This window comes from Somniosus microcephalus, unplaced genomic scaffold (assembly GCF_052327205.1).
Source record: "Somniosus microcephalus isolate GS21.2 unplaced genomic scaffold, FLI_Smic_1.0 unresolved_chr2, whole genome shotgun sequence".
NCBI classification, from domain to species: domain Eukaryota; kingdom Metazoa; phylum Chordata; class Chondrichthyes; order Squaliformes; family Somniosidae; genus Somniosus; species Somniosus microcephalus.
This window is the reverse complement of record NW_028225180.1, coordinates 4274802-4302783: the sequence shown is the minus strand read 5'-3', so window position 1 is coordinate 4302783 and position 27982 is coordinate 4274802. Positions and strand designations below refer to the sequence as shown.

Genomic DNA, 27982 nt, shown 5'->3' with positions numbered 1-27982 from the left:
ATGGCGATCATTCGGATTTTGATGGTAGAGGATTTGGTGATTGAAATGCCAATCACTGTCAAGGTTAGACTATGTATTGTTGGAGATCGTCATCGTCTGGCGCTTGTCAGAAGCGAATTTATCCTTAATGACACCAGGGATGAGGGATATCAGTTATGTGGAGAGACTGGAGAAGCTGGGAATGCTCTCCTTGGAGCATAGAAGTTTAGGGGGAGATTGAATAGAAGTGCTAAAAATGTTGAGGGTTTTGATACGGTAATTAAGGAGAAACGTTTACCACTGGCTGACTTGTCATTACTAAAAGAACGAACCTTGAACACGCTATATGGTAACGTGGAATTAACTCCCTGAAAGGCGGGTGGAAGCAGATTCAATAGGCTCAGTCGGTAGCAAACTCGCCTCTGACTCAGAAGGTTGTAGGTTCAAGGCCCTTTCCAGCAACGTGAGTACAAACATCTAGGCTGCCACTCCAGTGCAGTAGTTATGAAGCACTGCACTGCAAGAGGGGCCACACTGAGGGAGCTGTGAAATGTCGGAGGCTCAGTAGTGAGTGAGCGCTGTAGTGTCCGAGAGACAGTACTGAGGGACCACTGCACGGTCAGAGGGTCAGCACTGAGGGGGCGCTTCAGAGTCCATGGGGGAGTACTGAGGGAATTCTGCACTCTAGGAGTGTCATTACTGAGGCAGAGCTGAAATATCCGAGGGTCAGTACTGAGGGTGCGCTGAAATGTCGGAGAGTCAGTACTGGGGGAGCGCTGCACTGTCAGAGGGTCAGCACTGGGGGAGCGCTGCACTGTTGGAGGGTCAGTACTGAAGGAGCGCTGCATTGTTGGAGGGTCAGCACTGAGGGGGTGCTGCACTCTCAGAGTGGCAGTAGTGAGGGACCACTGAACTGTCGGAGGGCCAGTACTGAGGGAATGCTATACATTCGGTGCAGCTGTACTGAGCGATCGCTGCACTTTCGAAGGGGCAGTGCTGAAGGGGGACTGTATTGTTGAAGGGGTAATACTGAGCGAGCGCTGCACTTTCGGAGGGGCAGTGCTGAGGGAGCACTGTATTGTCGAATGAGTAAAATTGAGCGAGCGGTTCATTTTCGAAGGTGTAGTATTGAGGTAACGCTGCACTCTCCGTGGTACATTACTGTGGGAGTACTGTTTTGTCGAAGGGCTAAAACTGAGCGGTTGCTGCACTGTCGGAGGTGCAGTGTTGAGGGAATGCTGCACTGTCGGAGGGGCATTAATGAGGGAGCACTGTCTTGTCAGAGTGGCTGTCTTTCGGATGCGACGTCAATTTGAGGCCCTGTCTGCTCTCTCTCTCAGGTGGATGTAAATGATCCCAGGGCACCATTTGAAGAAGAGCAGCGGAATTATCCCCAGTGTTCTGGCCAATAATTATCTCAATCAACATCTCTAATGACCTGATCGTTATTGTAATGCTGTCTGTGGGAACTTGCTGTGCACAAAATGGCTGTCGTGTTTCCTACAGTACAACACTGACTTCAGTTCAAAAGTGCTTCTTTGGCTGTAAAGTGCTTTGGGTCATCATAAGGTCGATAAAGGCGCTCTATAAATGCAAGGCTTTATTTCTTAATAGTAACTTTCAAAAGGTAATTCGATATATGCTTGTAAAGAAAAAAAAATGAGGGCTATGGGGAAACGGTTACGTTTTTCATTTCCTTTCGCGAAAGGATATGACACCTTTCAAATAATCTGATCTGTTGGTTATGGGATCGTACCAATCTGTGTAATTTCAACCCACAGAGCACGATGGGAGTAACAAATGACACGATGCATGGTGGTATCGGTGTGAAAGCGAGACTTATTCTCCACAAATATTTTGCAGTGGTCAATCCTAACAATATCATCATAGACACATGCATATGCGATAGGTAGATTGGTGAGTACGAGGTAAAGCAGGCTATTGTCCCCTGTTGATTCTCCCACCACCTGCTGTATATTCAGTCTGGCAGCTTTGCTTCCGGGCTCGGATAAATATGGTGCTTCCGAGCCACTCTTTGTTATGGACATTTAAGTCTCCCCTTCCCCACCCAGAGACTATATTTTGTGTTCTTTCTCTTCTCGTTGCTCACATCAACTGGTGTTCAGCATGAAGATGTGCTGATTCACCAGCTGAATGAGGGCGGTAGGTGGTGACCAGCCGGAATTTACCTTGCCCATGTCTGATTGGAAGCAATGGGACTTTATTATGTCCTTAGGTAATGTTGAGGCGGCGCAAGATCTCTCCCAAACGATTGTATACCGCTGCGCCCCCACCACTGGTGAGTTTGTCCTGCCGGTGGAACAGGATATACACTGGGAGGGAGGAGTCTGGAATGTTGACTGATAGTTATGATTCTGTGACTATGATTGTGCGATAATTCACTGTTTGCAGAGCGTATCATGGAGTATTGAGACAGTTATAGGTTACTTATCTCATGGGTTTATCTTTTAAGCGTTTTCCTTTGATGCCTTGGTGTTAAACCTTTGCTCGTTTTATTATTTTCTCCTCCTCTGCAAAGCAGCATTTTAAGATTGGCTGGTTGAGGTCAATCATTAGAAACACCTTGTTGTTCTTGTTCTAGATTTACTGGACTGAGGCGGGGACATGTAAATTTGGCGGCCCTGGGAATGAAATTCCTGGTGTGAGGCGGGAGCAGTGTTATCTAGGCAGACCTGGGAATGAAATTCCTGGACTGTGGCAGCAGCAGTGTAATCTGGGTGGCGGTGGGACTTAAATTCCTGGATTGAGGCGGGAGCAGTGTAACCTAGGCGGCCCTCGGTATAAAATTCCTGGATTGAGGCAGGAACAGTTTAATCGAGGCGGTGCTGAGAATTAAATTCCTGAACTGAGGATCGGTGACATGTTATGCAGGCGCTCACATTTAATTTAAGTCTGTGTACAATAATGTGAGCTAGATTGTGATGAGGAGAATTGTTGTGGTGAGTATGGATCAATGAGTCTATTTGTTCAATGAATGTGATTAAAGCTAGTTACAGTGAGGCCTAATGATGTCAATTGCGGATTTCCCCCTGCTCTAAATAAGTAGCACCCTTCACTGTGTGACCTCACACAATCAGCGCGTTGCCTCCAAAAAAAAACCACCAGCCTCTCACAGAAGGGATGCCTTGAGTTCTAGGATCGTTAGGGAAAGTCATCTTGGACAGTGGCGCTTAGCAAGAATACTTTGGACTAACAACAGGAAATGTTGAAAACACTAAGCAGGTCAGGCAGCATCTGTGGAGAGGGAAAGAGTTAACGTTTCAGGTCTGTGACCCTTCGTCAGAACTGAAACATTTTAGAGCTGGAACAGATTCTAAGCAGGTTCCGGGGCAGGAAAATTCGGGAGGGGTGGAGAAAAGAACAAAAGTGTCTTTCTGTGATAGGGTGGAAGGCAGGAGTTGTTAAATGTTGCAAAAGGAGATGGGAGAAATATCAAAAGCAGCTGCCTGAAAAAAGTAGGGACCGAGGACATGGTTCTAAATTGCGGAACTCAATGTTGAGTCCAGAATGCTGTAAAGTGCCTAATAGGAATATAAAGTGCTGTTCCTCGAGCTTAAATTGAGTGCCGTTGGAACATTGTAAGAAGCCGAGTACAGAGAGGGCAGAGTGGGAGGTGAACAGAGAATTAAAGTGGAAGGAGACCAGAAGCTTGGGGTCAAGCTTACAGACTGAACGGAAGTGTTCGCATAGCCATCACCCAATCTGCATTCTGTTTCTGAACAGTGTATTAGATACCGTATTGTGAGCAGCGAATACAGTATAGTAAATTGCAAGAAGTACAAGTAAATCGCTATTTCAACTGGAAGGAGTGTTTGGGGCCCTGGACAGTGGGAAGGGAGAAGGGAAAAAGGCAGGTGTTGCATCTCCTGCACTTGCACGGGAAGGATGCGGGGATGGGAGGGGCTGTTGGGGGTGATTAAGAAGTGGACCAGGGTATTGTGGAGGGAGCGTTTCCTTCGGAATGCTGAAAGGGAAGGGGAGGATATACAAAAGTTTTACTATCCCCTTCTCGCTGCTCTTAATGTTCCTATTAAGTATCTATGTCCAGTTATTAATTCTATGAAACACAGTCTATAGAGCAGTAGTGATACCCGCCCTCCTGAATGCCTCAGGGACATGGACCATGTAAAGCAGGCACCTCAAACCAATGGAGAATTACAACCAATGCTGCATCAGCCAGATCCTGCAAATCCATTGGCAGGATCTGTGCGCCAATGTCAGGGTTCCAGCTCAGGCGAACATCTCCAGCATTGAATTATTGACCACAGCAATCAGCTCCGATGGATGGGCCATATTGTCCGCATGCCCGATACAAGACTCCCAAAACAAGAGCTCTACTCGGACCTCCGAAACAACAAGTGAGCCCCAGGTGGGCAGAGGAAACACTTCAAGGACACCCTCAAATCCTCCTTGAAAATGTGCAACATCCAGACCATCATTTGGAAATCCCTGGTCCAACACCGCACAAAGTGGAGTCAGAGTGTGAAAGGCTTAGAGGGTGCAGAATTCTTAAAGTGCATCCAGGAGAGCTTATTGAGCCAGCATGTAGAAAGTCCTACAAGAGAGGGGGCGGTACTGGACCTAATTCTAGGGAATGTGGCCGGGGAAGTGGTAGAAGTGTTAGTAGGTGAGCACTTTGTTGACAGTGACCATAATTCGGTGAGATTTAAGGTAGTCATGGAAAAGGAAAGTGACGGACCGGAAATAAAAGTTCTAAATTGGGGGAAGGCTGATTTTAATATGATAAGGCTGGATCTGGCCAAAGTGGACTGGGAACAGCTACTTGTAGGAAAATCCATATCGGAGCAATGGGAGTCTTTCAGAAAGGAAATTGAGAGAGTACAATGGCAACATGTTCCCGTATTGGTCAAGGGTGGGACCACCAAGCCCAGGGAACCTTGGATGTCAACGGATATGCGAGAATGGATTAGGAAAGAAGGGGGACTTTTGGCAGATACAAAGGACTAAAGACAGCGGAAGCCCTAGAGGAGTATAAAAAGTGCAGGGGGATATTTAAAAAAGAAATTAGAAGAGCGAGGAGGGGCCATGAATTAACACTGGTGAGCAAAATAAAGGAAAATTCTAAGATTTTTATAAGTATATTAAGGGCAAGAGGTTAACTAGGAAAAGAGTAGGGCTCATTAGGGACCAAAGTGGCAATCTGTGTGTGGAGCCAGAAGATGTAGGTGGGGTTTTAAATGATTTTTTAGCATCTTTGTTCACTGTGGAGAAGGACGATGTAGACATAGAGATCGGGCAGGGGGACTGTGATATACTTGAACGTATTAGCATCGAGAGGGAGGGGGTACTACCGGTTTTAGGAGGCTTAAAAGTGGATAAATCCCTGTGCCGGGACGAGATGTATCCCAGGCTGCTGTGTGAGGCAAAGGAGGAGATTGCATGGGCTCTGCCAAAAAATTTCAGAACCTCTCTGTCTACAGGGGATGTGCCAGAGGACTGGAGAACAGCTAACGCAGTACCATTATTCAAGAAGGGTAGTGGGGATAAACCAGGGAATTGCAGGCCAGTGAGACTTACATCAGTGGTAGGGATATTATTGGAAAAAATTCTGAGGGACAGAATTCGCCTCCACTTGGAGAGGCAAGGATTTATCAGGAATTGTCACCATGGCTTTGTCAAGGGAAGATCATGTCTGACTAATTTGATTGGAATTTTTCGAGGGGGTGACTGGGTGTGTGGATGAGAGTAGTGCAAGTGGATGTGGTAAGGCTTTCAATAAAGTCCCACATAGGAGACTGGTCAAGAAGATAGTATAAAAGGGGCGGGACTAGTGCTTGTGCACGGAGTGCTGTGCATTGAGTGCTGCTAGAGTTTGGTAAGAGGGAGAAAAGTCATTTAAGTGTATTTTGTGAATTTTTGTGTTAAAAAGTTAATTATTTGAAGTGTGTTTAATTTTTAAGTGTATATTAAACTGTTAGGGAGTTTAAACCGGAAGTAGAATCCGGGTATAAAAGGGGCAGGACTAGTGCTTGTGCACGAAGTGCTGTGCATTGAGTGCTCCTAGAGTTTGGTAAGAGGGAGAGTTCGGGCAAGTGGCAGGTGAGGGTGTGTTTTTTGTTCTGTTTTGTTCCCCACTCCCCAGGCTTAGACAGGACTGCGGAAGCAGAGCAGCGAGACGAGTCAACCAAACAGGCCCCACAGACAGTATTCAAGGAGGAGGTTGGTGATCAGCTGGTTGGTTGGTTTTCTTCCTGCTCTTTTATTCCTTTAAGTTGGTAAGTCCCATTGAATAGTGGTGTAAAATATCATCTGCATCGGGTCAGAGGGTCTTCATAATTAATAATAATAAATTTAATTAATTACATAGATATGGGTGAACAGGTGATGTGTCACTGTTGCGAAATCTGGGAGCTGGTGGACCCCATTGAGGCTCGCGGTGATTAATTTTGCTATAAGTGTTTGCTAATAGAGGAACTCAACCACCATGTTAAAGAGCTTGAGACCGAGCTTCAGACACTACGACACATCAGGGAGGGGGAGAAGTTCCTGGACTCTATGTTTCAGGAGGTGGTCACACCTATGAAATTAATTACTGCAGATGTAGTCCGTGGTCAGGGACAGGAAGGTGTGACTACAAGTGAGGAAGGTACAGGGATCCAGGATGTAGTGTTGAAGGAGACGCAGCCCTTGCTCTTGTCAAGCAGGATCGAGGTTTTTACTTCCTGTGAGGGCGGGAGAGGGGACTGCAGGGAGGATGAGCAACCAGGTCACAGCACCGTGATACAGGGGGCCATGCAAGTGGAGGGAGTAAACAGAAATGTTGTAGTGGTAGGGGATAGAATCATTAGGGGGATAGATAGGGTTCTCTGCAGTCAAGAGCGGGAGTCCCGAAGGTGCCAGGGTTAAGGACATCTCTTCTGGGCTGGAAAGAAACTTGGATTGGGAGGGGGAGGATCCAGTTGTCGTGGTCCATGTTGGTGCAAACGACGTAGATAGGACAAGCAAGACGGTTCTGTTAAAGGAGTATGAGCAGCTAGGGTTCAAATTAAAAAACAGAACCTCAAGGGGAATAATCTCTGGGTTATTACCTGAGCCACAAGCGAATTTGGCTAGGATAAATAAAATTAAATAGTTAAATGCGTGGCTTAAAGACTGGTGTGGGAGAAATGGGTTTTGCTTCTTGGGACACTGGCACCAGTACTGGGACAGGAGGGAGCTGTTCCGTTAGGAGCGACTCCACTTGGCCAGTGCTGGGACTAGAGTCCTGGCGAATCATATATCTAGGGCTGTAGAGAGGGCTTTAAACTAATTAGTGGGGGGGGGGGGGAGGTTTCTAGAGATCAAAAAATAGAAATGACAACGGAGAAGGTCAGAGACTTAGGTAGCAGTGGGGGAATTAAAAAAACAGAACGTGTCAGGAAGGGACAGAAGGTATGGAGTAAAATGTAAAGTACTAAAAGGGGACAAAACAGGAACTAAATGTTACAAAACATATTTGAATGTTCTTTATCTGAATGCACGTAGCATTCGTAACAAAATGAATGAGTTAACGGCACAAATAACGACATATGGGTATGATTTTGTGGCCATTACAGAAACATGGCTGCAGGGTGACCATGACTGGTAATTAAACATACCAGGTTATTTAACAATCAGGAAGGACAGGCAGGAAGGGAGGGGAGGTGGGTGGCTATGTTAATAAAGGAAGGAATCACTATAATACAGAGAAATGATATTGGGTCAAAGGAGCAGGATAGTGAAACAGTTTGGGTGGAGATAAGGAATAATAAGAGGAAAAAACACTTGTGTGTCTGGTCTATAGGCCTCCGAACAGTTGCAACTCTGTTGGACGGAGTATTAATCAGGAAATAGTTGAGGCTTGTGAGAAGGGAACAGCTATAATTATGGGGGATTTTAATTATCATATTAACTGGACAAATCAAATTGGGCAGGGCTGCCATGAGGATGAGTTCATTGAGTGTATTAGGGAAGGGTTTCTTGGGCAGTATGTAACTGAACCGACCAGGGGGCAAGCAACCTTAGATTTTGTCCTGTGTAATGAGACAGGATTAATTTAAAATGTCCGAGTAAAGGATCCCCTTGGAATGAGAGATCATAACATGGTTGAATTCCGTATTCAATTAGAGGGTGAGAAGGTTGGATCTCAAACAAGTGTGCTGAGCTTGAATAAAGGAGACTATGAAGGTATGAGAGCGGAATTGATAAGAGTGGACTGGGAAAATAGATTAAAGGGTAAGATGGTACATGATCAGTGGTGTACATTTAAGGACTTATTGTACAACTTCCAAAAAATATATATTTCACTGAGGAAAAAAGGGTGTAAAAGAAAAGAGAGCCATCCATGGCTAAGTGAAGTGATTAAGGATAGTATCAGACTAAAAACAAGGGCATATAAGGTAGCCAAATCTAGTGGGAGGATAGAAGATGGGGAAGTCTTTAAAAGACAGCAAAAAATAACGAAAAGATTAATTAAGAAAGGGAAGACAGATTATGAAAGTAAATTAGCAAAAAATATAAAAGCAGACAGCAAAAGTTTCGATAGTTAAAAAAAAATGAAAAAGGGTGACTAAAGTAAATGTTGGTCCCTTAGAGGATGAGACCGGGAAATTAATGGTGGGAAACATGGAGATGGCAAAAACGCTGAACAAGTATGTTGTATCTGCCTTTACGGTAGAGGACACTAAGAATATCCCAACACTGGACAAACAGGGGACTCGAGGGTGCAGGAGTTAAATACGATAAAATCACTAAGGAAGTCGTACTTGGTAAAATAATGGGACTCAAGGTGGATAATCCCCTGGACCTGATGGCTTGCATCCTAGGGTCTTGAGGGAAGTGGCGGTAGGGATTGTGGATGCATTGGTAATAATTTTCCAAAACTCCCTGGACTCAGCAAAGGTCCCGGCAGATTGGAAAACTGCTAATGTAACACCCTTATTTAAAAAGGGTAGTAGGCAGAAGGCTGGAAACTATCGACCTGTTAGCCTAACATCTGTGGTTGGTAAAATGTTAGAGTCCATTATTAAGGAGACAGTAACGGGACATTTGAACAAACATAATTTAATAGGACAAACTCAGCATGGTTTCATGAAGGGGAAGTCATGTTTGACAAATTTGCTTGAGTTTTTTGAGGAAGTAACATAAAGGGTGGATAAAGGGGAACCAGTGGATGTAGTGTATTTAGACTTCCAAAAGGCATTTGACAAGGTGCCACACAAAATATTATTGCTCAAGATAAAAAATCACGGGATTGGGGGTAATATTCTGGCGTGGGTGGAGGTTTGGGTCTCTAACAGAAAGCAGAGAGTTGGGATAAATGGTTCGTTCTCAGACTGGCAACCAGTAACTAGTGGTGTTCCGCAGGGGTCAGTGCTGGGTCCCCAACTCTTTACATCCAAGTGTAACATATCAAAATTTGCAGATGATACAAAGACGGGACATAAAGTAATGAGTGAGGAGGACATAAAAAACCTGCAAAGGGACATTGACAGGCTAAGTAAGTGGGCAGAGATTTGGCAGATGGAATACAATACTGGAAAGTGTGAGGCTTTGCACTTTGGCAGGAAAAATCATAGAGCAATTTATTATCTTAATGGCAAGAAACTGGAAAGTACTGTAGTACAAAGGGATCTGGGGGTCCTGGTGCACGAAACTCAAAAGGTTAGTATGCAGGTGCAGCAAGTGATCAAGAAGGCCAATGGAATGTTGGCTTTTATTGCTAGGGGGATAGAATATAAAAACAGGGATGTATTGCTGCAGTTGTACAAAGTATTGGTGAGACCGCACCTGGAATACTGCGTACAGTTTTGGTGTCCATACTTAAGAATAGATATAATTGCTCTCGAGTCAGCACAAAGAAGGTTCACTCGGTTAATCCCGGGGATGAGGTGGTTTTCATATGAGGAGAGGTTGAGTAGATTGGGACTCTACTCATTGGAGTTCAGAAGAATGAGAGGCGATCCTGTTGAAACATCTAAGATTGTGAAGGGGCTTGATCGGGTGGATGCGGTGAGGATGTTCCCAAAAGTGGGTGAAACTAGAAGTAGGGGGCATAATCTGAGAATAAGGGGCTGCTCTTTCAAAACTGAGATGAGGAGAAACTTCTTCACTGAGAGGGTGGTGGGTTTCTGGAATTTGCTGCCTCAGAAAGCGGTGGAAGCTATATCATTAAATAAATTCAAAACAGAAATAGATAGTATCCTAGAAGTAAAGGGAATTAAGGGTTACGGGGAGCGGGCAGGAAATTGGACATGAGTGTCGGTTCGGAATGGTCATGGCCTTGTGGGCAGTGGAGTGGGCCCATGGGCCATGTAGCCTGGTTCTGCTCCTACTGTGTTCTAATTCTGTGTTAGATATCAGGAGATGGTTTTATTCCTGTTCTTGGCTGGGGTGGAGATCGCCTTTACAGAAGGTAAGTACTGTAGAAAATAAAGGGACAGAGTGATCTCCTCGATGAGTTTCGATCGCCTAGATGGGTCGGATTGGAATTTCCCAGATTTTTTTCTCCCAAATTGCCATTGGGTGTTTTATCTGGTTTTTCGCCTCTCCCGGGAGATCACATGGGCTAGGGTGGATGGAGAGTGATAGAAGATTTGAGGTTAGGATCAGATCAGCCATAATCTTATTGAATGGTGGAGCAGGCTCGAGGGGCCGATTGACCTACTCCTGCTCCTATTTTTTATGTTCTAAGGTAAGAGTCCATGGGATCCAGGGTGCCTTGGCACATTGGATCCAAAACTGGCTTAGTGTCAGAAGGCAGAGGGTGATGGTGGAAGGTTGTTTTTGTGACTGGAAGCCTGTGTCCAGTGGGGTACCGCAGGGATCGGTGCTGGGTCCCTTGCTGTTTGTGGTCTAAATTAATGATTTGGATGTGAATGTAAAAGGTATGATCAGTAAGTTCGCAGATGACACGAACATTGTTGGGGTGGTAAATAGCGAGGAGGGTAGCCTCAGTCTGCAGGACGATATAGATGGGTTGGTTAGGAGGGGGGAACAGTGGCAAATGGAATTTAACCCTGAAAAGTGTGAGGTGATGCATTTTGTAGGGACTAACAAGGCAAGGGAATACACAATGGAAGGTAAGACCCTAGGAAAGACAGAGGATCAGAGGGACCTTGGAGTGCATGTACATAGATCCCTGAAGGCAGAAGAACAGGTGGATAAGGTGGTTACAAAGGCATGTGAGATACTTGCCTGCATTAGCCGAGGCTTCGAATATAAGAGCAGGGAGGTTGTGATGGAGCTTAACAAAACGCTGGTTAGGCCACAGCTGGAATACTGTGTGCAGTTCTGGTCGCCACACTGTAGGAAGGATGTGATTGATTTGGAGAGGGTGCAGAGGAAATTCACCAGGATGTTACCTGGGCTGGAGCGCTTCAGCTATGAAGAAAGACTTGACAGGCTGGGGTTGTTTTCCTTGGAGCAGAGAAGGCTGGGGGGGGGGGGACCTGATTGAGGTGTACAAAATTATGATGGGCATAGATACGGTAGATAGAAATGAACTTTATCCCTTCGTAGAGGGGTCAATAACAAAGCGGCATAGATTCAAGGTAAGGGGCAGGAGGTTTAGAGGGGATTTGGGGAAGAACTTTTACACCCAGTGGGTGGTTGGAATCTGGAACTTGCTGCCTGATGGGTGGTAGAGGCAGGAACCCTCACATCATTCAAGAAGCATTTCGATGAGCACTTGAAATACCATAGCATACAAGGCTACGGACCAAATGCTGGAAAATGGGATAAATTAGACAGAGCTTGATGGCCGGCGCGGACGCGATGGGCCGAAGGGCCTCTTTCTGTGGTGTATAACTCTACGACTCTATGACTCTATCTATGAGAAGCATCCAGGAAGGTGCTGAACACCATGAGTCTCTTCGCCGGGAGTAAGCAGAAGCCAAGCGCAGGCAGCGCAAGGAGCGCACATCAAGCCATGCACCCCGCCTACATGCCCCTTCAACCACCGTCTGCCCTACCTGTGACAGAGACTGTAGGTTGTAATTAGACTCATCAGTCACCTGTGAACTCATTTTTAGTGTGCGAGCAAGTCATTCTCGGTTCCGAAGGACTGCCTAAGAAGAGAAACCAGGTTACACTGCAATATGATTCTTGTTACTTCTGTTATTAATGGTATTCTGTGTTTCAAGATGTTGAATCTTTGTTAATGCAAGAGTTGTTGTTTAAAAAGCCCACCACATCCTCGCTGCTGTTGGTGTTCCTGGTAAGTCTCTGTATCAAGCTACGAATTCAATAAATCATGTTTAACTGTATTACTGTTCTTATAATTTCCTCTCCCCACACCCTGTCGCTACTTTTGGTGTCCCTGGTAAGTCTCTGTATCCAGCTATTCATTCTGTAAATCATGTTTATCTGTATTTCTCTCCAAGCCATTCCCCATCCCATCCGCACTGAATTCGGCTATTTATTCTGAAGGTGATGCAGTGTTAACAAGATTCAATTGTTCTATATTCAACTCAAGAAAATATATAGGACGAGACTATTTGCTTAACGAATTCCATTCTGCAATCTACACTGAACTATTGTAACAGATCAGAGGAACATTGTCTTTGTGAGGAGAATGTTCACCGAATGACAACAAATCATCGACCTGAAACTTGATCTCTCTCTCTCTCCAAAGCTGCTGCCTGACCTGCTGAATATTTAAAATATTTTCTGTTCTTATTTCAGATTTCCAGCATCCGCAGTAATTTGCTTTTGTTTTCACCTAATGCTCGTCCTGGTTACTGACACAGTCACAGGAACAAATCATGGCAGATCACACCCATATCTTGAAAATGTCTGAAATATCCGCGAATAACTCATTGCAGTCAATGTCTCCTTTCCCACCATCTCCAGTTCTGCATTAGTGGCACTGCTTCTGATGGCTAGAACAGGATTATAAGGATAAATTCTCAAAACACGTTCACTCAGCCATATTTCAATGCGTTTATTTCCAATCTTTGTTTTGAATTAACAATTGGATCCCATGTCCGCCTGTCACAGTTCAGTGGATCTCTCAGTGAGACCCAGAGTGATTCTCTGTTGCCTCCTGCTGCACTGCAGGATAAACAATCCCAGCTGATTGTAACTGAAGTACTGAGGATAAGAAACTCCTTTCATATTTCCTGGATTAAAATTACCTGCACAACTTGGTAACCAACAGGTGAAAAAGTACAAGGATAAATCTCTTCAAATTGAGTTCAAATACTTCACAAAGGTTTCGCCAGGTCGTTGCCTGTGTGATAAATCACGTGACTATGGTGCTAATAAATGCATTTAGTGGGCTATTACCTGGTCAATTATAACTATTTATTTTAATTCAGAATCCATTCCTTACAATGTTATATGGAAAATCTTCCTTTCAATGAGCTACAATTTGTGTCACAGTGTTATACAGCACAGAACGAGCCCCTCTGGCCCATTGTATCTGCACCGGCCATCAAGCGCTATCTATTCTAATCCCAATTCCCAGCACTTGGTCCGCAGCCTTGTATGCTATGGTGTTTCAAGTGCGCATCTAAATGCTTCATGAATGTTGTGAGGTTTCCTGCCTCTACCGCCCTTTCAGACACTGAGTTGCAGATTCCAACCACCCTCTGGGTGTAAAAGCGTTTCCACAATTCCCCTCCAAACCTCCTGCCTCTTACCTTGAAACTGTGCCCGCTGGTTTTTGACACCTCTACTATGGGGAAAAGTTCCTTTCTATCTAACCTATCTATGCCCCTCACAATTTTTGTACACCTCAATCAGGTCCCCCCGCAGCCTTCTCTGCTCTAAAGAAAAAAACCCAAGCCTGTCCAGTCTCTCTTCAGAGCTCAAACGTTCCAGCCCAGGTAACATCCTAGTGACTCTGCTCTGCAACCTCTCGAATGCAATCACATCCTTCCTATTTCAGCGAACCGAGGGCCGACCAGTGCGGACCTGTGAGGAAGCACCTGAGGACAATTCAAATACCGGCGGCAGTTGGGGAGAGGCAGCTGATTCAGTGAACCGAGGCCCGACCAGAGCGGACCTGCGAGGAAGCACCTGAGGATAATTCAAATACCGGCGGCATTTGGGGAGAGGCAGCTGATTCAGCGAACCGAGGCCCGACCAGAGCGGACCTGCAAGGAAGCACCTGAGGAGAATTCAAATACTGGCAGCAGTTGCGGAGAGGCGGCTGATTCAGCGAACCGAGGCCCGTCCAGAGCGGACCTGCGAGGAAGCACCTGAGGATAATTCAAATACCAGCGGCATTTGGGGAGAGGCAGCTGATTCAGCGAACCGAAGCCCGACCAGAGCGGACCTGCGAGGAAGCACCTGAGGAGAATTCAAATACTGGCAGCAGTTGCGGAGAGGCGGCTGATTCAGCGAACCGAGGCCCGACCAGAGCGGACTTGCGAGGAAGCACCTGAGGAGAATCAAATAGCGGCGGCAGTTGAGGAGAGGCGGCTGATTCAGCGAACCGAGGTCCGACCAGAGCGGACCTGCGAGGAAGCACCTGAGGATAATTCAAATACCGGCGGCATTTGGGGAGAGGCAGCTGATTCAGCGGACCGAGGTCCGACCAGAGCGGACCTGCGAGGAAGCACCTGAGGAGAATTCAAATACCAGCGGCAGTTGGGGAGAGGCAGCTGATTCAGCGAACCGAGGCCCGACCAGAGCGGACCTGCGAGGAAGCACCTGAGGAGAATTCAAATACTGGCAGCAGTTGCGGAGAGGCGGCTGATTCAACGAACCGAGGCCCGTCCAGAGCGGACCTGCGAGGAAGCACCTGAGGATAATTCAAATACCGGCGGCATTTGGGGAGAGGCAGCTGATTCAGCGAACCGAGGCCCGACCAGAGCGGACCTGCGAGGAAGCACCTGAGGAGAATTCAAATACTGGCAGCAGTTGCGGAGAGGCGGCTGATTCAGCGAACCGAGGCCCGACCAGAGCGGACTTGCGAGGAAGCACCTGAGGAGAATCAAATAGCGGCGGCAGTTGAGGAGAGGCGGCTGATTCAGCGAACCGAGGTCCGACCAGAGCGGACCTGCGAGGAAGCACCTGAGGATAATTCAAATACCGGCGGCATTTGGGGAGAGGCAGCTGATTCAGCGGACCGAGGTCCGACCAGAACGGACCTGCGAGGAAGCACCTGAGGAGAATTCAAATACTGGCGGCAGTTGGGGAGAGGTGGCTGATTCAGCGAACCGAGTCCCAACAAGAGCGGACCTGCGAGGAAGCACCTGAGGAGAATTCAAATAGCGGTGGCTGTTGGGGAGAGGCAGCTGATTCAGCGAACCGAGGCCCGACCAGAGCGGACCTGCGAGGAAGCACCTGAGGAAAATCAAATAGCGGCGGCAGTTGGGGAGAGGCGGCTGATTCAGCGAGGTGAGGCGGACCAATTTAACAGCAGAGGAGAGATGTAAAAAGTAATCCAAGTGTGACGGCACCAGGAAGCAGGTAAGTGATTGGTTGGATTGGTTGGCGAGTATTTCTTTCTTTCTCCTTTTCATTACAAGCTTAAATTCTGCGGGGGGTTTTTCTGGGGTCTCTGTGGTGTAGTGGGGACAGTTGGAAAACCATTTAACTGGTGTAATTAGAGGGATTGATTTAATTTAAATCCAATTAATTAAAGGGGATAATAGCATCTATAATCGGGCAATAAATATTTTAAATGAATTGCACACAATGGAGCAGGTGATGTGTTACTGTTGCGAGATGTGGGAGCCTGTGGACCCCATTGAGGCTAACGGTGATTACTTCTGTGACAAGTGTCTGCTGCTGCAGGATCTCCAGCTCCGTGTTGATGAGCTGGAGTCTGAGCTTCAGACACTGCGACACATCAGGGAGGGGGAGAAGTACCTGGACTCTGTGTATCAGGAGGTTGTCACACCTGTGAAGTTAATTAATTCAGATGTAGCCCATGGTCAGGGACAGGACGGAGTGACATTAGTAGCGAGGCAGTTACGGGGAACCAGGAGGTGTTGTTGGAGGAGCGACAGCCCTTGCTCTTGTCCAACAGGTTCGAGGTTCTTACTCACTGTGGGGATGGGAGCAGGGAATGCAGGGAGGATGAGCAACCTGGCCACAGCACTGTCGAACAAGGGGCCATTCAAGAGGGGGGAGTAAATAGAAATGTTGTAGTGGTAGGGGATAGTATTATCAGCGGGATAGATAGAGTTCTCTGCAGCCAAGAGCGAGAGTCCCGTAGGCTGTGTTGCCTACCCTCTGCCAGGGTTAAGGACAACTCCTCTGGGCTGGAAAGAAACTTGCAGTGGGAGGGGGTGGATCCAGTCGTCGTGGTCCATGCTGGTTCAAACGATGTAAATAGGAATAGGAAGCCAGTTCTGTTAAAGGAGTATGAGCAGCTAGGGGTCAAACTAAAAAACACAACCTCAAGGTTAATAATCTCTGGATTATTACCTGAGCCACGAGCGAATTTGGCTAGGACAAATAAAATTAGAGAGTTAAATGCGTGGCTGAAAGACTGGTGTGTGAGAAATGGGTTTTGCTTCCAGGGACAATGGCGCCAGTACTGGGGCAGGAGGGAGCTGTTCCATTGGGACGGGCTTCACTTGGCCTGTGCTGGGACTAGAGTCCTGGCGCATCATATAACTAGGGCTGCAGAGAGGGCTTTAAACTAACTAGTGGGGAGGAGGTTCCTAGAGAGCAAATAATAAAAATGACAACAGAGAAGGTCATAGAATTAGGTAGCAGTGGGAAAATTAAAAACCAGAGCGTGTCAGGAAGGGATAGAAGGTATGGAGTAAAAGGTAAAGTAATAAAAAGGGCAAAAGCAGGAACTAAGTGTCACAAAACATATTTGAAAGTTCTCTATCTGAATGCCCGTAGCATTCGTAACAAAATAGATGAGTTAATGGCAGAAATAACTACATATGGGTATGATCTTGTGGCCATTACAGAAACATGTCTGCAGGGTGACCATGCCTGGGAATTAAACATACCAGGTTATTTAACGATCAGGAAGGACAGGCAGGAATGAAGGGGAGGTGGGGTGGCTATGTTAATAAAGGAAGGAATCACTGTAATACAGAGAAATGATATTGGGTCAAAAGATCAGGATAATGAGTTTGGGTGGAGATAAGGAATAATAAGGGGAAAAAAAAAATTGTGGGCATTGTCTATAGGCCTCCGAACAGTTGCAACTCGGTTGGACGGAGTATCAATCAGGAAATCGTTGAGGCTTGTAATAAGGGAACATCTATAATTATGGGGGATTTTAACTATCATATTAATTGGGCAAATCAAATTGGGCAGGGCTGCCTTGAGGATGAGTTCATTGAGTGTATTAGGGATGGGTTTCTTGAGCAGTATGTAACTGAACCGACCAGGGGGCAAGCAAGCTTAGATCTGGTCCTGTGTAACGAGACAGGATTAATTAAAAATGTCCTAGTAAAGGATCCCCTTGGAATGAGCGACCATAACATGGTTGAATTCCATATTCAATTAGAGGGTGAGAAGGTTGGATCTCAAACAAGCGTGCTAAGCTTGAATAAAGGAGACTATGAAGGTATGAGAGCGGAATTGAGTAGAGTGGATTGGGAAAATAGATTAAAGGGTAAGACGATATATGATCAGTGGTGTACATTTAAGGAGTTATTTTACAACTTCCAAAAAATATATATTCCACTGAGAAGAAAAGGGTGTAAAAGAAAAGACAGCCATCCGTGGCTATGTAAAGAAATTAAGGATAGTTTTCGACGAAAAACAAGGGCAAATAAGGTAGCCAAATCTAGTGGGAGGATAGAGGATTGGGAAAACTTTAAAAGACAGCAAAAAATAACAAATAGATTGATTAAGAAAGGGAAGATAGTTTATGAAATAAATTGGCAAAAAATATACAAACAGATAGTAAGAGTTTTTATAGTTATATAAAATGAAAAAGGGTGGCTAAAGTAAATGTTCGTCCCTTAGAGGATGAGACAGGGAAGTTAATGGTGGGAAATATGGAGATGGCAAAAACACTGAATGAATATTTTGTATCAGTCTTTACAGTAGAGGACACTAAGAATATCCCAACACTGGACAAACAGGGGGCTATAGGGGGGGAGGAGATAAACACGATCAAAATCACCATGCAAGTGGTGCTCGGTAAAATAATGGGACTCAAGGCGGATAAATCACCTGGACCTGAGGGCTTACATCCTAGGGTCTTGAGCGAAGTGGCGGTATGGATTGTGGATGCAAAGGTAATAATTTTCCAAAACTCCCTGGACTCAGCAAATGTCCCGGCAGACTGGAAAACTGCTAATGTAACACCCTTATTTAAAAAGGGCAGTAGACAGAAGGCTGGAAACTATAGACCGGTTAGCCTAATATCTGTGGTTGGTAAAATTTTGGAGTCCATTATTAAGGAGACAGTAACAGGACATTTGGATAATCATAATTTAATAGGACAAAGTCAGCATGGTTTTATGAAGGGGAAGTCATGTTTGACAAATTTGCTGGAGTTCTTTGAGGAAGTAACATATAGGGTGGATAAAGGGGAACCAGTGAACGTAGTGTATTTAGACTTCCAAAAGGCATTTGACAAGGTGCCACACAAAAGATTATTGCTTAAGATAAAAAAAAACCGGATTGGGGTAATATTCTGGCATGGATAGAGGATTGGCTATCTAACAGAAGGCAGAGAGTTGGGATAAATGGTTCATTCTCAGACTGGCAATCAGTAACTAGTGGTTTTCCGCAGGGATCAGTGCTGGGTCCCCAACTCTTTACAATCTATATTAACGATTTGGAGGAGGGGACCGAGTGTAACATATCAAGGTTTGCAGATGATACTAAGATGGGAGGGAAAGTAGTGAGTGAGGAGGACATAAAAAACCTGCAAGTGGACATAGACAGGCTAAGTAAGTGGGCAGAGATTTGGCAGATGGAATACAATATTGGAAAATGTGAGGTTATGCACTTTGGCAGGAAAAATCGTAGAGCAAGTTATTATTAATGGCAAGAAACTTTGAAGCACTGAAGTACAAAGGGATCTGGGGGTCCTGGTGCACGAAACTCAAAATGTTAGTATACAGGTGCAGCAAGTGATTAAGAAGGCCAATGGAATGTTGGCTTTCATTGCTAGGGGGATAGAATATAAAAATAGGGAGGTATTGCTTCAGTTGTACAAGGTATTGGTGAGACCGCACCTGGAATACTGCATACAGTTCTGGTGTCCATACTTAAGAAAAGACATACTTGCTCTCGAGTCAGTACAAAGAAGGTTCCCTCGGTTATTCCCAGGGATGAGGGGATGAACATATGAGGAGTGGTTGAGTAGATTGGGACTCTACTCATTGGAGTTCAGAAGCATGAGAGGCGATCTTATTGAAACATATAAGATTGTGAAGGGGTTGGATCGGGTGGATGCGGGGAGGATGTTCCCGATGATGGGTGAAACTAGAACTAGGGGGCATAGTCTTAGAATAAGGGGCTGCTCTTTCAAAACTGAGATGAGGAGGAATTACTTCACTCACAGGGTGGTAGGCCCATGGAATATGCTGCCCCAAAAAGCTGTAGAAGCTGCATCTTTACATAAATTTATTATAGAAATAGACAGTTTCCTAGAAGTAAAGGGAATTAAGGGTTACGGGGAGCGGGCAGGAATTTGGACATGAGTCTAGGTTCGGATCGGTCATGGCCCTGTGGTTAGCGGAGCGGGCCCAGGGGCCGTGTAGCCTGATCCTGCTCCTATTTCGTGTGTCTAATTCTGTTAGTTTCAGGAGATAGTTCTGTGATAGAGATTGGCTGTTAGGATCAGATCAGCCATGATCTTACTGAATGGCGGAGCAGGCTCGAGGGGCCGATTGGCCTACTCCTGCTCCTATTTCTTATGTTCTTATGTTTTTATGTATAGTTTGGCGACGAGAACTGCACACAGTATTCCAGCTGTGGCCTAACTAGCGTTTTATACAATTCCATCATAAACTCCCTGCTCTTATATTTTATGCTGCGGGTAATGAATGCAAGTATCCCATATGCCCTCTTAACCAACTTATCTACCTTTCCTGCTGCCTTCAGGGATCTATGTACATGCACGCCAAGGTCCCTCTGATCCTCTGTCCTTCCTAGGGTCCTACCATTCATTGTGTATTCCCTTGCCTTGTTAGTCCTCCCAAAATGAAACACCTCACAATTTTCAGGTTTAAAATCAATTTGCCAGTGTTCTGCCCGTCTGATCAACCCGTCTATGTCGTCCTCGAGACTAAGGCTTCCCTCCTCGCTAATTACCGCTCTACCAATTTTCCTGACTTCTGCGAACTTACTGGTAATACCTCCTACATTCATATCTAAAGCATTAATGTACACTACAAACAGCAAAGGACCCAGCACCGAATCCTGCAGTACACCACTGGACACAGGCTTCCAGCCACAAAAACAACAATCGGTGATCACCCTCTGCCTCCTGCCACAAAGCCAATTTCGGATCCATTGTGCTAAATTGACCTGGATCCCATGGGCTCTTACCTTCTTGACGAGTCTCCCATGCGGGACATTGTCAAAAGCCTTACTGAATTCCATGTAGATTTCATCAATAGCACAACCCTCATCCACACATCTAGTCACTCCCTCGAAAAATTCAATCAAATTGTTTAGACATGATCTCCCGCTGACAATGCAATGCTGGCAATCCTTGATTAATTATTGCCTCTCCAAGTGGAGACTAATTCTTTCCCTCAGAATATTATCCAATAAATTCCCAACCACTGACGTTAGCCTCATTGGCCTATAATTCTCTGGTTTAACCCTACTACCCTTCTTGAACAATGGTATTCCGTCATCTGTCCTCCATTTCATTGGCAGCTCCCCTGTGGCGAGAGAGGTTCTGAAAATTTGTATCAGAGCCCCTGCAATCTTCTCCCTTGCCTCACAAAGAAGGCTGGGATACATTGCATCTGGGACTTGTAGTGTCCGTGTGTTGATAAAGACACTGAAGACAGAAGTTGGTTCATAGGTATTTACTAAGCAAAGTCTGGGGGGGGGGTTTCTAAAGGATATACACAATACACAGGCTTATATAGCCCACGTGGCAATTACCAGCATTACGCACACCTGGGGCTCTTAAAGGCACATACACCACAATTCCTCCCCTTTTAGCTAACCAGTACATCATATTTTAAGTAATTATTAATTACATGTTATATGCAAAATAATATTCATTGATGTAATTAATTTATTATAAGTTAGTCTCTCAGGAGGCTTCCTGACTCGGTCCGGATAATGCCTCGGGGGTGTAGTAGTTTCTGGTCGTGTAGTAGGTTCTTCTGGCAAGGCTGATTCGGCTTGAATGCCAGTGTCGGGTTTTTCGGGTTCCAGTATCACCGGATCGGAGGTAGATATGGGTATCTCTACTTCATCGTTAGATGTATAGAGTGGTGGTGTAGGTTGTCCCTTTTCGGATGACTTTATGATTTGGTCATCATGGCGCCTTATTATGCTTTCTCCGATGTCCACGGTATACATTAGTGGTCGTAGTCGTGTGCAGATAGTTCCAGGCTGCCATTTCTCGGTACGGTAGTCCCGAGCCAAAACCTGTTGACCTATCTAGAAGGTTCTAGTTGGCCTTTCATTCATGCCTTGAAACTGCCGGTTCTCCACGTCACTTCTGATGTTGGGCTTGACCAAATCCAGCCGGCATCTTAGGTTTCTATGGAAGAACATAATGGCGGGAGTTTGGTTGGTAACTGTATGTGTTGCATTCCTGTATGCGAATAAGAAGTTATCCACCTTGTGCTGAAGTTTTATGTCTTCATTACCCATGGCCTTTATGGCCTTCTTGAAGGTCTGGACAAACCTTTCAGCCAATCCATTGGTGGCGGGATGGTATGGGGCGGACGTGTAGTGCTTAACCCCATTGATTTTTAAGAACTTTCTGAATTCTTCGGACACAAATTGCGGTCCATTATCAGAACAGATCTGTTCTGGTAGCCCATTCCTGGCAAATATGGTCCTTAATACTGTGATGGTTTTTTCCGTGGTGGTGGTGGACATCTTTATTACCTCCGGCCACTTGGAGTGTGCATCAACCGCGATTAAGAACATTGAGTCCATAAATGGACCGGCAAAGTCGATGTGTACCCTTTGCCAAGAAGATGAGGGCCACTCCCATGGATGTAGAGGGGCTTGTGGTGGATTGTTTTGGACCTTCTGGCATCCTAGGCAGCTCTTGGTCATTTCTTCGATGTCTCCATCGATACCTGGCCACCATACAAACGCCCTGGCTAGGTTCTTCATTTTCACTCCACCCAGATGCCCCTCGTGAAGCTCCTTTAGCACTTTATCCTGGAGTTTGGGTGGAATCACCACTCTGGTTCCACACATCAAGGTTCCTCGGCACACTGACAGCTGTTCTCTTCTTTGCGAGAATGCTGGCAACAGTGGTTCGCCATGTGCTGCCCATCCCTTCACTGTTAAATCGTAGACCCGTGAGAGCGTCAGGTCATTTCTTGTCTCCCTTTCAATTGCAGAATTTGTCACTGGTAGACATTCCACTATGGTAGAGTGGAATATCTCTACTGGGTCTACTGTAGGTGCCTCTTCTATCGTTGGAACAGTAGGTGCGATAAACCGTCAGCATTCCCATGCTGTTTTGACGCTTTGTATTCTATGTTGTATTGGTGTGCCCCTAGAAAAAGGGACCACCGCTGTAGCCTTTGTGCTGTCATAATGGGAACACCCTTTTTAGGGTTGAATATGGAGATGAGGGGTTGTTGGTCAGTCAACAAGGTAAATTTTTGTCCGTGTAGGTAATGGTTGAATTTCTTTACTCCCCATACCAGGCTGAGTGCTTGGCTGTCGATTTGGGCATAGTTACGCTCAGCTGAGTGCAATGAGCGTGACGCAAAAGCTATCGGCCGTTCCGAGCCATCAGGGAATTTATGCGATAATACTGCTCCTATGCCGTAAGGGGATGCATCGCACGCCAGTCTGATTGGCAGTAATGGATTGTAATGAGCCAAAATTCTTTGGATGTGATTAAGTCTTTGCATTTATGGAAGGCATTTTTGCAGTCTTCGTTCCATTTCCAAATTACTCCTGTTTGCAGCAGTTCATTAAGAGGGTGTAGAAGAGTTGATAGGTTCGGTAAAAATTTATGATAGTAATTTATTAATCCCAGGAACGACCTTAATTGTGAAACATTTTCAGGTGCTGGGGCTTTTATGACCGCCTCAATTTTTTCAGGTGACTTATGCAACCCTTCCTTATTTATTATGTGGCCACAATATGATATTTGATTTCGGAAAAATTCGCACTTGGTGCGATTTGCTCGTAGGCCCCGTTTTCTCAGCCTAGTGAACACCTGCTCTAAATTGGCAAGGTGCTCGTTGTCGTTTTCTCCTATTACAAGGATGTCGTCTAGGTAGCATTGAGTCCCCGGAATCCCTTGGAGGACTTGCTCCATAGCTCTTTGCCAGATAGCTGGAGCGGATGCTACTCCGTAAACCAGTCGATTGTACTGGTACAGACCTTTGTGTTTATTTATCGTGAGATATTTTTTAGAGGCCTCTTCAACCTCCATCTGTAGGTATGCCTGTGCCAAGTCAATTTTGGTGAAACGTTTCCCTCCGGATAGTGAGGCGAAAATATTTTCTATCCTCAGAAGAGCACACTGTACTGTGTGAAGGACCGGGTTTACAGTCACCTTGAAATCTCCACAGATGCGAATTTTTCTCTGTTCTTCAGATCCATCACCCTTCAATGCTTTCTTCATGACTGGGACGATGGGTGTTGCCCACTCGCTCCAATCTATTTTAGATAATACGCCTGCCTTTTCCAAATTCTCCAGCTCTGCTTCGACTGCTGGACGAATTGCGTATGGCACCGGTCTTGCCTTAAAGAACTTGGGAATTGCTGCATCTTCCACTTTTATTGAGGCGGTGATGCCTTTCAAGGTTCCTAGTTTCTCTTGAAACACTTCCTTGGCGTTGGCCAAGATGTCTTTTAATCGTTCAGGTATGACGTCATCGTCATTTTTTTCCTTACTGGTCACCGTCAGTGCCTGAATGGAGTGCCAGTCTAAACGTATTTTTCTGATGCATTCACGTCCCAACAGCGGTGGACCACCATCTTGTAGAACGTATAAATACAACTTCTGTATTTCCTTGCCGTTGTATACAACGGGCACCCTTATTTTTCCTTTGGGGTATACTTTGTGCCGCGTATATGTTTTCAAGATAATGGATGTGTCCTTTAAAGGTATATGCAGAAATAGCCGCTCGTAATCCCGTCGATTTATGACGGTCAGAGCTGATCCTGTATCTAGCTCCATTTTAACTGGGGACCCCGCTATTGTGAGGGTAACCCAAATGGTCTGGTAATCTTCTTTGGCAATGACATTATGTAATTTGAGAGAGCTTAGTCTCTTGTTCCCAGAGTCGCAATCGCTCTTCTGGTCCGCGGAGCCACTGTCCATCATCATTTGTAACTTTCTGTGCTTTTCCTTATTGATTCTTTCCCGTTAGTGGATTTTTTATTTACAGATCGGCACACACGTGGAATGTGTCCCATCTTTCCGCATCGCCTGCATGCTTTTTCCCTGAACCAGCAGTCCCTCTGGTCATGGGTGGATCTGCCGCAGCGATAACATCTCTCGAAACCCCGTTTCATTTCATGGGTGCCGAAGTCCTGTGGCCTTTGCGGTATCTTTGCAGCTCCTATTGCACTGAAAGCCTTGTCCAGTGTAAAATCTTTCTCAGAAGATACCTTTTTTTGTATTTCTACACTTAGGGGATCGCAGATGAATTTGTCTCGCAGAGAATCTGCCAGTCCTGCCTCGAATTGGCAGTGTAGGGTATCAACAATCTCCTCAAAATTCTTGTCCATCGGTTCGGCTGGAGTGATTAAGTTTCGCAACAGCTTGTATGTCTTTGCGGCCATTAGATCAAGAAGCAGTGAAGCTTTTTTTCATCTTCTATTCCATTTGCGGTGCAATATACCTCCACTCTTTCCACATATGTGGTCCAATCCTCTATCTCGTTATCAAAACATCAATATTGCCAAAATTAGGCTCTCTTTCGCTATCAAAAGCATCAATATTGCCAGACTTAGGCATTTCAGAAAAGATATGGTGCTTCCCGCGCTTTTTTTTTCTTTTCTGTAGCAAAGGTATGGCGCTTTCCGTGCTTTCCCGCCGCTGCTGCCGATAACAACGCTTTTTACTGCAGTTTGCGTTCTCTTTATTTTTAATTTACTGTTGGAGACTCGTTTCCGCCGGAGCTCTGAATGCTGACCTGCTTGCCGCGCCGGCCGTCTCCCGAGTGCTCCCTCCCAGTCCGTTATTGCTTGCCTCCGATTTCGCTGCCTGTCTCAGCTGTAGAGCCCGCCGCTGGAGCCCAAGCCTGACCCCCAGGAAGGATTAGCGCAGTACCTGCCACCAGCTTGGCCAGCTGGTGAAACCACAGCTTTTCTCACTTCCTTGAGTCTTCCGGAGGAATCGATGTCCTTGAGGTGCTGCCGAATTGCCGGTAAGTCCGTTTCCACTTCATCGCCACTGTAGTGTCCGTGTGTTGATAAAGACACTGAAGACAGGAATTGGTTCATAGGTATTTACGAAGCAAAGTCTGGGGGGGGTTTCTAAAGGATATACACAATACACAGGCTTATGTAGCCCAAGTGGCAATTACCGGCATTACGCACACCTGGGGCTCTTAAAGGCACATACACCACAGGCCTGGTGTTTTATCCAAATTTATGCCCGCTACAACTGCTGTTACCTACTCCCTCTCAATGCTAATTTGTTCAAGTTTATCACAATCCCCCTGCCTGATCTCTGTGCCTACATCCTCCTTCTCTATAGTGAACACAGATGCAAAATATTAATATAAAACCTCACCTGCACCTTCCGGCTCTGCACACAGGCTGCCACGTTGGTCCCTAATGGCACGTACTCTTTCCCTGGTTATCTCTGTTGCCCTTAATATACTTACAAAACACCTTGTGGTTATCCTTTATTTTGCCCGCTGTTTTTTCATGCCCCCACTTCGGTCTCCTAATTTCTTTCTTATATAATCCGCTGCACTTTCTATACTGCTCTAGGGCTTCCACATGTTTTTAGTAGTTTGTATCTGCCAAAAGCCTCCCTTTCTTTCCCTAATCCATTCTTGTATATCCCATGTCATCCAGGCTTCCCTGGACTTGTTGGTTCCAGCCTTGACCTTTATGGGAACATGTTGGCGCTGTATTCTCTCTATTTGCTTTCTGAATGACTCCCACTGCTCCGATGTGGATTTTCCTACAAGTCCACTTTATCCAGATGCTGCATTATCGTGTTAAAATCGGCCTTCCCCCAATTTAGAACTTTTATTTCCAGTCCATCTTTGTCCTTTTCCATGACTACCTTAAATCTCACCAAATTATTATCACTGTATTATGTGTATTTAAAGAAAACTGTAGAAAGCACAATCTTTAACACACTTCTTACAGCCAGTTATCTTTATAACTGCAGTGCACTTGTATTTATTTTCCTTGTCATTTCATATTACAGCCTTACATTTCAAATACAATTGGCTTTAATTAATGCACGCCAAGATTGCAGTTTCTGTATTTCACCGTTGCATTCATTTTCAGTCCCAAACATAATGGATGTTCTAACGAGGAGCAGGAATCCAAGCGGGATTTCCCCCTCCCTAACATAAAGGGCAATGAAGCGAATTGCACCGCTCCAAAAGCTGACTGATCCCGGGACACAAAGGCTTCCTGCGAGGTTTTGGTCCTTTGTGTCCCTGGTACCTCGGGCAGTACTTTTGTCTGCTGGGCTGAAGGTAGATCTAGCATTTAATCACACATTGATCTAACATCTGTTATTTTCCTGTTGTATTTGGCCCGATTTCATTGATTGATTCTTCAATGTATTCCCGATTATTTTTACAATTAACCCTGTATTCAGCTCTGCGGGTAATAGAAATAGATTATATCATTGAATGTCGCTAATGAGTTGCAGATTTCTCCTCGAATTCCTTCAAACTGCTGCTCTTGCTCCCAGCCTGATGTATAATTTCCCTGTTTATTTCCCCTCCCAGCCTGATGTATACGTTCCCTGTTTATTTCCCCTCCCAGCCTGATGTATAATTTCCCTGTTTATTTCCCCTCCCAGCCTGATGTATAATGTCTCTGGTTATTTCTCTTCCTCACAGTGAACTTAGTGACGATTATGATCCTGTCTCGGGGAAGGTGTGGTCTCTCCAAATGTGTCACTCGCTACCTGCTGGCAATGGCAGCGGCTGATCTACTGGTCGTTCTCCTCGACCTGATACTGAGGCACATTCCGATTGTTTATTTGGAACATTTTCGTTTCGTGCGGTCCATCCCCATGTGTAATATCCATGCCGTCCTGCTTTATGCAGCCACAGACTGTTCTGTCTGGTTCACTGTCACTTTCACCTTTGATCGATTTGTGGCCATTTGCCACCAGAAGCTGAAAACTAAATATTGCACCAAGAAAACGGCAGCTGTGATTCTGGGAACAGTGACTGTGCTGAGCGGTTCAAAGAACATTTTCTGGTATTTTATGTTCACAGGTTGGTATGGTCTTTGGAACATGCCTTGGTTTTGTGATGTAACAAAAGATGTTTTGAATTCACCGGTCTGGGGAGCAATCGAGCTCCTTCATTATATTCTCACACCGGGGGTCCCATTTGTTGTGATTCTGCTGCTCAATGCTCTCACCGTCAGACACATTTTAGTGTCCAGCAGAGCCCGCAGGAGACTCCGGGGTCCCAGCAGTGGGGAGAGTCCCAGAGACCCAGAGATGGAGAGCCGCAGGAAATCCATCATTTTACTGCTTGTTATCTCAGGCAATTTTATCCTGTTATGGGCAGTGTTTGTGGTGGTTTATATATGGAGCCGAATAGGGTCTATCAGGACTGTGTCTGTAAATGCACCTCTTTATTTACAGGAATTGGGATTGATGCTGCAGATGCTGAGTTGCTGCACAAACACTGGGATTTATGCCGTGACCCAAACTAAGTTCAGAGAGCAGTTGAAGAATGTGGGGAAATATCCCTTTACCGTGATTGTAAAATTCATTAAAGGATGA

At 45.5% G+C, this 27982-nt stretch overlaps 1 protein-coding gene across 1 annotated transcript; it reads left to right on the top strand.

The window, feature by feature from the left end:
• Nucleotides 1-27982, top strand: LOC147092048 (putative G protein-coupled receptor 139). Its single transcript, XM_085976417.1, has 3 exons — nt 1-63; nt 2052-2142; nt 27081-27982. The coding sequence occupies exons 1-3, from the start codon at nt 1-3 to the stop codon at nt 27980-27982; spliced, it is 1056 nt and encodes a 351-aa protein (XP_085832543.1).